The sequence below is a fragment of the Pteropus medius genome, unplaced genomic scaffold, assembly GCF_902729225.1.
Source record: "Pteropus medius unplaced genomic scaffold, Ma_sr-lr_union100, whole genome shotgun sequence".
Classification (NCBI taxonomy): domain Eukaryota; kingdom Metazoa; phylum Chordata; class Mammalia; order Chiroptera; family Pteropodidae; genus Pteropus; species Pteropus medius.
This window is the reverse complement of record NW_024350922.1, coordinates 2,852,668-2,865,184: the sequence shown is the minus strand read 5'-3', so window position 1 is coordinate 2,865,184 and position 12,517 is coordinate 2,852,668. Positions and strand designations below refer to the sequence as shown.

The following is a 12,517-nucleotide window of genomic DNA, read 5'->3' as shown; positions in this document are numbered from 1 at the left end:
AAAACAGCCATCACCGTCATCATCTGAAATAACGTTCTTACGAGACCCCATTATGCTAAACAGACGTGAGTCCTATTTGCAGACTAGAACGACGGTTTGACTTTTCTCTACCTGCAGACCCTCAGTGGGTGACGTCCTCACGCACACCACACTTCAGTAAGAGCCGCAGGAACGGCAATGATATCTGACGTGGATTAAGCTCTTTGCCACGTGCCCCTCCCCATTCTAATCACTGAGCATATATTAGCTCATTTAATCTTCACGACAGTTCTAAGAGGCTGGGATGATTATTATCGACAGTTTATAACGGGAGAAAGTGAGGCTGAGTAACTTTATCCAAAGCGACACGGCACGGGGGTGTCAGAGCCAGGATCTGAACCTGGTTTAATTGACTCCAAAACGCATACTCTTGACAAACATACGCTGAGTAGAATCCAGAATTAGACCAAAACGACAAGAAAACCATGGCCACCACCGCCAACCGCAATTCCTCAAATTTTATGAAGCAGACGCTAAATTAACGTGTCATCATGGCTCTTCAAAGCACCCCAGCAAGTTCGTCCTCGTGTGGCGGGGATTCCTGGTGGCACAGAGAAATTTATGTCCAACTGCTGGGCCCCCAGATCTAACTGTCCACTTCTCCTCAAACACAAGACCATGAAAAATGGTGTTGCTATCCGGAGAATTCGAATACGCTCTAATCCATACAAAGGCTAATGAATGGCATTCTTCAGCGTTTTAACTATAATTAGGAACAAATTACCTGCAGTACATCTGTGTCTAGCACAGACTGGCCCTCCAGAAAAGTTAGCAAAAACAGCTATCATCATTTTTGTTATTATGAATTGACCGTTACATGCTGATGATCATACACAATAGATAAAAAACATTCCTCTTGGTGTCTTCAGTCCTGGACACGCCTTCTTAATGTATAGATACCTCTCACAATGAAGCTAATTGTATTAAACTGGAGAAAATGATTAAAACACCTCTGGAGATAATGCCAGGATTTTAAAGAGGAATTTTTATAAAATCCAGAAACTTTTTATAGAGAAAAATCATCGAATGCACTACATGGGTTCAGAGTATTCTCTGCTTCTTGGACTCGGAGGCAGATAATATTTCTCAGCCTCCTTTGTATTTTCAGTTGGATATTTAATAGTCAGCTTGGGCTACCACGACAAAACGTCACAGACTAGGGGGCTGAAACAACAGAAAGGTATCTTCTCACAGTTCTGGAGGCCAGAGGTCCAAGGTCAAGGTGCCGATAGATTTGGTTCCTGGTGAGGAACCTCTTCCTGGCTCGCAGACATCCGCCTTCTCCCTGTGTCCTCACGTGGTGGGCGGGGCAGGGTGGGGGACCTCTGGTGTCTCTTCCTCTTCTCATAAGAGCACGACCCCACCGGACTAGGGCCCCATACCTGTGACCTCGTCTTACTTCATCACCTCATTATAAAGGCCATCTCCAAATACGGTCACATTGGACATTAGTGCTTTGCTATAAACTGAACATCTGTGTCCCACCAAAATTCATATGTTAAAACCTAAGTCCTAATGTGATGATATCTGGAGGTGGCCTTTGGGAGGTGAATTGGCCCTGAGGTCTATGCCTCCGTGAATAGGAATAATGCCCTTATAAAAGGGACTTCAGAGACCCCTCCCATCCTGTTCCATCTAAGAACACATGAGTAGATAACTATCCATGAACCAAGAAGTCTTCAAATGACACCAAATCTGCCGAAGGCTTAACCTTGAACTTCCCAGGCTGTACAACTGTGAGAAATAAACTTCTGTGGTTTATAAGCCACTCAGCCTATAATAGTCTGTTACAGCAGTTCGGACAAAGACAGACTTCAACATCTGAATTTGGGGAGGATGCAGGCACAATCATGTGACTGAGCTCCAGGTGCACACATAAAGCTGCCTTGCTTTATGTTCTTTTTTTGTCCCAATTGGCTAGGATGTCAACATTTAGCATGATCTCGAAAGCTACATGTTGAAGATCTAAAGTCATCAACCTGCTCGAGTTTCTGAATGCTCACAGTAGGTCTCCTCCACCAACTGGGAGCTACCCTGAGCAAGAAATAAACTTCTATTGCATTCAGTCACGACATCTTGGGATCCATCTGTTACAGCATCTAGCCTCACCTAACTAAAGCAGGTAGACCCTCTCAGTGTGATGTACTCCTATCAGATGAGAACCCATCCTTCTTTCCTTTCATATGAGACTGTATAATGTAAACATCGTGTGGCTATCAGCTTCTCGTGAGGGCCCAGAAGGGTGGGAGCAGACCTATCATCTACTTGATCCTCTAAAAGGTCCTGAATACAGGCCGATATCATCAGGAATCTGACCAACAGGGATAAGCCAAGGACAGCAAACAGCGCCTTCTACAGGTAGTGCTAATATCATTCAAAAATCTAAAGGCCAGAGGTCCCCTAAGCACACAGCTATTACATGCCTAGTGTAGGGGATGGCACAAGGGAGACCAGTAAATCTTGCACCAATCTGTGCCCTCTTTCTACCTGTTGTCACCATCCGGACAAGAATTCTCACCGTGAAGCAAATGAGCAGCTGGACCAAAGGGATAACTTCACCTGTCTCTGCTCAGGGCCCTGTATTTTTGGTCACTACTTCGGGTTATCGTTCGAGCGACTTGAGATCAATGTACTTAGAGTGGCATGAATGGCATTGCCCACATTCCAAGGTGCCCCCTGCCTTTGTGCCCAGAGCACCCCATTCTAGGTTCCGCCTCATCATGGGGAACAGGAAGGCACCGCACTCAGCAGTAACAGGACAGAGGAGCGGCAAGGACAGGGTTTGGGATCAGAAGACTCGAATTCTAACTCACCTACTTAGGCAAGTTAGTTTTCCTGTCTGGGCCTTGTTCTCTCCCCCATTCAGTAAGGGGTCTCGTAACTGTCTTACCTACCTCATGGGGTTTTGAGGTGGTCAAGGGAGTCAGAGTCACTCTTGTTAAGACAGAAAGAAACTTCACAACTCAGCCACTGACCTGGGGTTTCTGCATCCTTAGAAATCCCTGGGTTCGTAATGGGACCCTTAGTGTCACTTACATTAAAAAGGCCTAAGAAAATACACGAAAATGTGTATTTCGTTGAGGATGGATGCAGTAACCAAACGAGGCACCACGTTGCTTTGATTGGACAGGAATGAATGCTCTGTTGCTTAGGAAAAAAACTTCTTGATGCTCAGATTTCCCAAAGAAGGTGTCTTAGGACTGTGAAGGCTGAAAATCTTTGACTGTCCTAGTTCCACAAAGAAACTGAAGATCTGAGGGGCGACCCCAGGGGTCACGTAACCAGTAAGTGGAAGGTCTTGGATTCAAAGTCAAGTCTGCTGGCTCCCGCCATGTCCTCGCTCAGTGAGAACGCTGTGCAGCAGAGGAGGGCACGGGCTTTGGGGTTGGCATAAGCTAGGATAAAGCCTGGAGGTGCCACCTGCTAGCCCCTTGCGTCCCGACTTCTTCATCAACATAACGCGCTGGAGGAATGGTGGCTATCCCTATCATTAATTTGCTAAGGAGTTTCTGACACGTATTTTGTAAACCTTAAGGTAGCATGACATGCTAAAATTATTATACATATTTACACACACATGAATAACGTAACATGTAATGAGACAGCAACAGTGGTCGCCATGACTGCTGCCTCAGTCCGAAGTTCAAAGCCCTCTGGGGAAGAGGGCTAGAAGGATGCCGATGAACCATGTGGTGACGTTCAGAGACACAGTAGCAGACCGCTGCTGCCCCAGCCTTGGCGTCGTCCCCCCTTCCTGTAACCACACCCCGAGTCTTCCTGGGGAGCCCCCTCTCTCGGTTCACGTGGTCCAGGTAGGGCTGACATCCCCCCAGAGATGGAAACACCACCCAGATCTAAGCCACCCTCTTGGCCCCGGCGTCAGTTTGATGTTGCACAAATAAGCCAGGTCAGGCTGGTGTCACATGGGTCAGGACTTTTGTGAGGCAGTTGGAAAAAGAGAAACTTTTTCTCCCCTCTGGATAGGAACCTGGGACGTGAGCCTGGAGCTGCTTGGCTCATGCTAGAGAGAGCCCATCAGAGCAAGGAGCCGACGGAGGAAGGTGGGGTGGGGGGGTGGCCTGCATCCTAACTGCAGGGCCTAGGGTGGAAAGGAGCAGCTCCTGAGCTTTTGGACATGTGAGCCCTGACTTCATTTATTTTGATCATTCTGTGTGGGCTTCTACCTGTCACAGTCACAAACATTTTGACCCTCATCCTTAAAATGAAGGTACGATATTGGGCTTAAGCCTGAATGACCGACTCCCCAGGCCTACGCCACAGAAGTCAGCACGGGGGTGATTCTGAGGGGTGCCCGTAAGCACCCTGTGTCCCCGAGTGCATGCTAGATGATGGGTGAGAGGACCTGGGACCTCAGGCAGCCGAGCCCACAATGCAGCGTCTCCCTAAAGGTGCCTGCGAGAAAGCTGAAGCCGAAGAGTCAGACGGCCCACCTCAGGACGCCTCCAGCCCGGCTCCTCCGGGCCACATGTGGTTTCCTGCCTGCTGTCCCAAACCAGAATTCCCTGCCACTGTCACACTGGGGCATAAGCAACTCGAACCACACATTCAGTCCGGTCACCGTTCTAAGGTGCAAGTTCAGGCTACTTTTCCATCCTCCCGTTTGTGCCAAATGTCGCTGCTACTTTTCTGCACACATGAGGGTACCTGGTATTGTTGTCCCGGTTTATATCCACTTGGAATTGAATCAGACGGTCTTTAAGATTTTGGGCTCGCTCACAGAGTTCGTAATTTATGGTTATTGTGTCGAGGCAGAACATGGCCAAAGGCACGGAAATGTGCATGGATGCAATTTCATTTCTCCGCTTTTTTATGCTATTGATCATCTGTAAAAAGGAACATATTCAGTAGATTAATTCGCCTTTGGCCTCTCTGCATCTGCCTGCGGCCTCATGCCCCACCCATCTGGTCCAATACTGAGCACAGGACATATTCCAACGAAACACACTGACAACTCATTGGATTGTCTGCAGCACACGTCACCAAGATATGAAATGGCAAATGGCATCTCCTACCGTCACAAAATCGTCAATTTCATGATTTTCTTTCAGGAATGCAGTGATGTTTTGCTCTGCCATGTTATCCAATAAGTCATCATACTTTTTGTATACATTTAAGTATCTTCCATAGCAGAGAGCATAAAATGAAACATAAAAATACAGGTCACCAAATCAGATTAGTCAGAGTGGCAAATGAAGAGATAACAACATAAAAATTAGCACAAACCAAGAAAGAGGAATATAAGGTGGTCAAAGTGACATTACACTGGGAATTCAGAACTTTGGCTTCGGAATTCTAATTGTGTTGCTTCCTAGCTGCATGAACTTAGACAAAAAATTGTTTTCAAAGGTCAATGCTTTTAATTTTAAGTGGAAATGATAGCATCTCATAGGACTGCTGTAAAGCCTAACTGTGATCATGTATATATAAAGCAATTAATACTGAGCCTGGCATACAGTGAATGTGCAACAAACATACTTCTTATTCCTTCTTCTATCTCTAAAGTTCTATGTCTAAATTTTGTGATGAAAAATTAAAACTAACGAATCTAAAATTGATGGACTAAAATTAAGTTTCCCTCTGTCTGCTCACAGCTCATGCAGAGACAGCTGGGCAGATTCCCCCCAGATTGGAGCGTGTTTGGGATGCTCTGTCTCAAGATAAGTTCGAGTGAAAATAAAGGTGATATGAATGAGCAGAACTAACTGTGTGGGGCCCAGTGTAGACTCCCAGGGGGCTGATTTTGTCCCCAAGGGACATTTGGCCATGTCTGGGGCCATTTTTGTTGTCACAAGTAGGGGGAGGATCCTACCAGCATCCAATGGGTAGAAGCCAGGGATGTTGCTAAAAATGCACAGGACAGCCTCACGATACGGGACTTTCTGGTCTAAAAGGTCAATGGAACCACCTCAAGCAGTGCTGGGTTGGGGTGACCACACATCCTGGTTTGTGTGGGACAGTCCAGGTTATACCCGTTGTCTCACGGTGACTGCTAATCACACCCGCTTCGCCCTCAAAGCATCTCAGTTTGGAAGCTGCATTCTGTGGTCCCCCTACGCTCAAGGCTGCTCAGGTGAAAGCTGTGGGATACCCTACAGTGTGATGACAAAGGAGCACTCGGGTCGCCTGTTTTCCATCCCCTTTTCTTTAACCCCTAACTCCAAAAAGATCTAAAAACAGAACATCACTTCAAAATCCATTTGAGAGCAACAGCTGCCGTAAGATGATGTGAGGCTGGCTATTCACGGCTCTTGCCGCAGAAATACCAGTACGTTTAATGAAAGGCTGCTGCCCCTGACCTTGCTGAAACTACAGCGCGACACGTAATACATGCATAATGTTACTTTTCTAAAAACCAGAAATTTCTAAATGCAGAAAGCCGTCTGGCCCAAGGCTTTCAGATAACGGAGGTGGACCTGTCACTGAATCTGCATTCTGGTTCTCGCTGTGTCAAATTAGGAAACTTACAGTTTCCTCATCTGTGAAATGGGATAAGTAGTAATACCCTTGCGAGTAAGTACTGGCTATTGTTATGTATTGTTTTGGGTGTGTGGAAACAGGGATTGTCTACTGAACAATGGTTAAGAACTCTAAACCGACGCCACAAAGGCTAACTGAGTCACGACTTACTTGTGGGGGCCAACTTGGTTTTTCTGAAATACCTCGAAAGTTTGATCTACGAAATCGGAAACCAGATTTTCTTCAGGGTTGACGGTGCGAAGGATCAGATTATAGCCTTTCAACTCTGGGAACAGTATAGACTCCACCTAAAGGGTAGAAACCACTTTTGGATGTTGCAAGACGTGCACAAGACACGAGAAGGGAGATGCACCAAGATGCGACAAAGTCATCTCCAGGGCACCAGCTGCATCCCCGCTCCATCTTTCCTTGGGGAGAGGGCTCTCTCTCTCCTCCCTCTCCAAGGACCCTTCATCTTTCTAGTCCCCGCCCCCTTCAAGTCTCCCGTCCGTCGGCGACTCTCCCTGGGCCCCCAGTGGGGGTTCTGCACTCAGCACTCATCACGACTGTCATGAAATGTTCTAGGTTTGCCATGGGATACAAATACCATGAGGACCTGGACCACGCCTGACTTCGTCTCTATAGTAATAGGCCCAACAAGAGCTTGGAGCATGGTAAGTGCTCAATAAATACTGTGTGAGTGAATGAATGTTACAGTGGTGCCCGCCTCCACTGCCATCAACTTTTTCTACTGGAGACATGGGTTCTAATCCCGACTCTGCCGCTGACTGACTATGTGACCTGAGGTCAGCTAATTCTCCTCTCTGGACAAAAGTCCAGAGAGGAGATAGACTAGATTCTTTCCTCAGCTGGGGTGAGCGGAGGGAAAGCAATGGTTTTATGAGGCATGAATAGTAATACTCTTCCGAAAATCCCAACCACTACTTCCCAACGGCGTGTGTGTGTCTCTGAGAAATGTTCTTGTCTGCATGGCTCGTGAAGGCTGCAAAGTCCCTCTTGGGGACCAGCTGCCGTCCACGTCCCTGTCTGCTCAGGAAGTCCTTGGTGATCGGTGTCAGAACAGACCTCAGAGCGCTTTGCTGGGTCACGCCGGGTATGTGCTGTTGATGAGAACATATCTGTTTCAACAGGAGAGAGAGCAAGTGCCACCGACGTGTGCGTCCCTCTTCGCTCCATCCCTGGCACTCTGACTGAGAAGATTCTCCCGCCGGGAAGGAGACTGGCCTGAGCAGCCCTTTCTAGAGTCACATAGTTTTCCGACTATGAAAGTAATGGCAGCTAATGCTGCTTTCAATTCTGCTTATTGCATTTTCGGTTTTGGAAAATCCTTCCATTATCTCATCCAGCTTCATTTTTTTTTTTTTTATGCTTCTCATGCACCTCTTTTCATTTCAACCAGTATTAAATCAGTACAGCATCCATGTCTTTCTCAAGTTTTTTTTTTGCTAATATTTTCTAATGTTTGCTTTGGTTTCCTTCAGTAACTTTCTCACAAATATGCTTTCCTCCTGCTATTTGCATACATCTCAGGCTGACTTTTCTTCCCACTTTTAAAGTCCATATTTAACCGTAAAGGCAGCAGGACTGGTAGGGGATGGGGCGTACCGTCCGCCCGTTGCCTTTCTTTATTCAACCTGTGGGACTGTTCCTTGAAAATTTCACTTCTCCGTTCAGAGACAAACGTCAGAGGGGCTTGCGGGGGTGGGGGGTGGCGGGGCAGGAGCAGCGCTGTGCATATCTCCAAGTGGAGAACTCTGGGTCTGGGCTCCTTTTTCACAGTCTGCTGAAGCCATTGGCATTCACTTGGGCCTGGCTTTCGAACCTGGTCCAAACTGTGGCCCATGACCACGTTGCCCTGGCATTCCACTCCATGGTATCTACCACCAGCCCTGGCTGGGCCGTTGGCAGCAGCAGCCACAGGGCCCTGGGCTCTCCAGGCCAAGCCGCTCGCAGACATTGTTGATGGATAGCAGTGAAGGACAGGTCGAGCGGCGTGTCCTTGATCTGTTCCCAAGCCCCACGCTTACCCTCCCGCATCACAGGCCTCTCTCCCACCCGTTCCTAGGGCTGCTGATTGCAGGAGAGCTGCCCGCTGCTCTTCTCCTCGCTGAACCAGGCTTGGTTCAGTTCAAAATCTCAAACGTGGCGTTCGCTGGTGAAAGCGGCTGGAGCACCTGTGTTCACACGCCTCCCTACAAACCCCAGATCGAGTCTCGAACCCTTAGCATCCACCCTCTGAGTCAGAACCGCAGAGAGAAGCGAGCTTCGGGGCTACTGCGCACCGCACGCGATGCGTGGGGTGGGGAGAGTCACCCCACAGGTTGCCTCCCTGTGTGGGGTGCACCCGAGCCCCCTTGCCACACCCGTCATTCAGAGGAAACTAGAGGGAGTCAGCGCACAAAGCGTCACGCTCGTCACACTCGGGTGCGGGATCTGCCCGTCCTAAGATTCTGCTAACGGGTGTCTGTCATCGGACTGGGAATGCCACCTTGGAGAGGAACCTGGAAAGGGCTTGGGCCCAGAGGGGAGGCTTCAGTCTCTCCCCCAGACGCCTATAGTGGCTAAATAAACAAACATGCAGAATGTCAAGAGCCAAACTAGATACGGGTTTATGAAGATTCTTGGCAAGTTCATGGGCAACCGCTCCACTGTGAATTATCAACCCAAGCTGTATATGGCTTGGGACACATCTGCCCCTTTGAGGCTGCCATCGTGGGCAGGGACTCTCCTCTCCACCCAGTAACTCTCAATGCCCTTGTCAGAAGCACAGTTCCGGGATGCCTGAGTATTTCTTTAAGGCCCAAATCTTCTTTCTGGGGTTCAAGGGGTTGCGCTCAGCCATCTTAAATCTGTTTTATGCAGTAAATCAATAGAAGTACAAACAAAGATTAAGCAGATACGATACCTTGGGGATCCCTTCAGAGCTCTCGATAATTTCCAAGAAAGAGTCACGTATTAATTCCCAGCAGCTATCAAAAGATGGATTGAAGACAATATTGGGTTCACTGACTTCAAGTTTGATCATGATTAGCTGAGGTATAAAGAACTCCATCTCTTGATAAGGCTCCTTGAAATCATTCCCATCCTTCGGAAGACATAAGAGATGACAACTGTCACAAAATGGGGCCTTCCAGAACCAAGGGCATAGATTTTACTCACTCACAGTACTACGTGAGCACCGTGAGCACTGCCAAAGGACATGAAAGGCAGGCTGCCCCGTTCATATTTAAAACAAGGGCCAGGTATGGCTTGGCCCGCCCTGAGCTTGTTCTTCCCCAAAATTTGTTGACTGAATCCAGATATGTAAACAGTTATCTGTCTACTTCAAAGAGAGTTGCTAATGAGCTTGCGGTCTATTGTAGACGCTCAAAACGTCAACCTCCCTACAAGAGTCGTGAACTGGCGTGGAGCCATTCACGACTCTCTATGCGGGATGGTCGTGCGAGGTACCGTCATCAATGATGGTGCCTGACGAAAGGCACTCATCTAACGAGTTGCTTTTAGACATATTTAGATCTGTTTAAGGATGACCGGCAAACATTTGCGGTATGCCTACTATGTGTCAAATACCTATCCATTTCCGCTTCTTTTAGACCTATGAAGATTTTCTTTTTCCCTCCGTGTGGGATCTCAGAGTGAGATCTGTTCCCACATCTGAGCCTCTTCTGCTTGGCCGAGCAGAGGGTTGCAGCGACGCCGATGGCCTGGTCCTCATTCAAGCTAACGCAGCAGTCTAACTTTAGCAGCGTTAGTTTTTATACTTTTTGAGCCAAACGATCGATTGTTCATCTGTATTCCATTTGGAAAAACGCTTAGAACTTAACCATTCATAACCAGGCCAATTAAAATTGTTGTTACTCTGTTTAAGGTAAAATCTCCACATGGTATAAAACCCAGAAGGATCTTCCTTGATCCCAAGGCTACCTAAGCTTAGGGGATGCTGGGATGCTTTGAAAACCAAGTCTTAGTGTTTTGGGTTTTTATTTCAACTTCACTGAAGTAGTTTCACGAAGTTATTAATGAGGTCAACAAAAGTCTTTTATTCTGAGGGATACCCCTTTCGAAGACAGAACAAGAGTCTGTACCTGCCGTGATACACACGACACCCCCTGAACACCACGCCAAAGGCTGATGACAAAGCCTTTTCAACCCCTTCCTTTAACAGAGAAGATGAAAAAGCGACCACGCCTCCTACTGTAAGAGGCATGCATTTCATCTTATTCAATCTTTATTTAAATGTTCTTAACAACTTCTCCATGCCTGTAGAGTTCTATCAACTTAGTAGTAGGTAATCGTCTTGGGAAAGTGTGCAGCGTGTGCCCAGAAATCACTTTTTTAAACTAATAATAACCTGATGTGTGTGTGAATCGAGAATTTTACAGCTGAGGACCCATGTGATGGAATCGGTTATTTCCCCTGAAAAGGGCTGCTTCTGGCCTCGACGTACCTTGTGTATCATGAAAAGGGAAACGAGGTCCTCGAGAGACTTAATGACCAACTTTCGGAGCTGGAGTGCCATGAAGGTTGCAACTGAAGCAAAGTATTCCTCGACGTTGCGAGAGGGGTCGAAGTCGCTCTTGGGAGCGAAATGGATCCACTGCTCCTTCTGCGAGATGAACAGCTTGGCACAGGTGGGGATCCACCTGTAGAGACAGGAGGGCATCTGAGTGAGAACCTCCGCCGAGCTCCGAGAAGTCTCCTCAGTCATTCTCTGCTCCCTGTGACAAAAGAGATGGCGCATCTCCCTCTAGGCGGCTTTGCAGATCGGTACTTCCGCAGTCCCAGCCACCTCGCCTGCCAACACCCCTTTCCTGGGAAGAAAGTGGTAAGGTTTGAATTGAGAGATTATCCTTCCATCAGCGATAACAAAACACGAACAGGGGTTACTGGTGACACGTCCTCCTGAAAGAGTCTATGGGTTTTTCATTACAACCAGAGATTGAAGTGAAGGGGCAAAGGAACTGGAATGTTCTATGAAGCTTCTCTCCCCAGCAAAGGCCTGGCATCTGATTCAGACTTTATAGGAGTAAAGAGAGGATGAAGAGGAAAGGAGGAGAACTTGGGAAGAGGTACTCCTGTGTGGCCAAGCTATCCGGACGTCGAGAGCAGAAATGAGAAAACCGGAAGAAGAAATGGATGCCTCATCGCTCCTTTCTTCCTACTTCCCCCGATTTCTAATTCCCTGTGGGAGCCACTGGCCTTTTCATCCTATCACATTTCCTTTCTGATTGCTAGAAAACTACTAGACTAGCAATCAGAGAAGTACTAGCCATAGTCATAGTCATAGAGGTAATAACTGTGACATTTATTGAGCAGCTACTATGTGCCAGCCATGACATTTTTATATAAATATATATTTATTCTCTGATAATAAAAACCCAGTGGGCAGGTATCATCATCATCATTTTACATAAGGGAATTTCTTTGGCTCTGGATGCGGTCCTGCATGCATTTGCAAAGAAAAAGGAATTGTCTAAGTGACAAACCTTGGACCCTTGAGGCTGTTTACCTGGGCCACCCGAACACAAGCCATTCAACTGCATTGTCCTGTAAGGCCTTGAGGATCTCAGAGGAGGGGAATGGAAGTGGTACCCTCACAATGAATGGTAATGAGTGACTTTGAAAAGGCAGAGGGAGACCAGGAGGGGGCGCTGAAGGGCAGGGGATGTAAGGAGAAGCAAAGGCTGTCGGGGATGGGGACGGGGAAGAAAGGGGACAGAGAAAGATGTGAAGTCGGAAAACTGTGCCACCCTTGGGGTTAGAAACCAGTTTCCACTTCAGGGATTTTTCCATCTTTACGATGCTGTGAGGCAGCCTCGGTCCGAGGCCAGATACTGACTTGTTGAGAAGGATCTGGCGTGCTTCCAGGCAGTGTTTCCGGATCACGTCCTGATACTCATGAGGCTGCAGAGGCAATTTCCCCTCCAGTATTTCCGCTGTTCGAACAAACCTGAGGTCTTTAAATCTGCCGAGAGGGAAA

General features: G+C 47.6%; 1 protein-coding gene across 1 annotated transcript in view; it reads right to left on the bottom strand.

Annotated features, from left to right (window-relative positions):
• The window catches only part of DNAH3 (dynein axonemal heavy chain 3), a 143,260-nt gene that overhangs the window by 112,419 nt on the left and 18,324 nt on the right, over positions 1-12,517 (bottom strand). Inside the window, exons 12-17 of the mRNA XM_039840277.1 lie at positions 12,377-12,502; positions 10,985-11,180; positions 9,443-9,622; positions 6,688-6,824; positions 5,073-5,178; positions 4,705-4,883 (exon numbers count right to left, since the gene is read on the bottom strand). Coding sequence (XP_039696211.1) covers positions 4,705-4,883; positions 5,073-5,178; positions 6,688-6,824; positions 9,443-9,622; positions 10,985-11,180; positions 12,377-12,502 — 924 coding nt within the window. The remainder of the gene's footprint in view (positions 1-4,704; positions 4,884-5,072; positions 5,179-6,687; positions 6,825-9,442; positions 9,623-10,984; positions 11,181-12,376; positions 12,503-12,517) is intronic.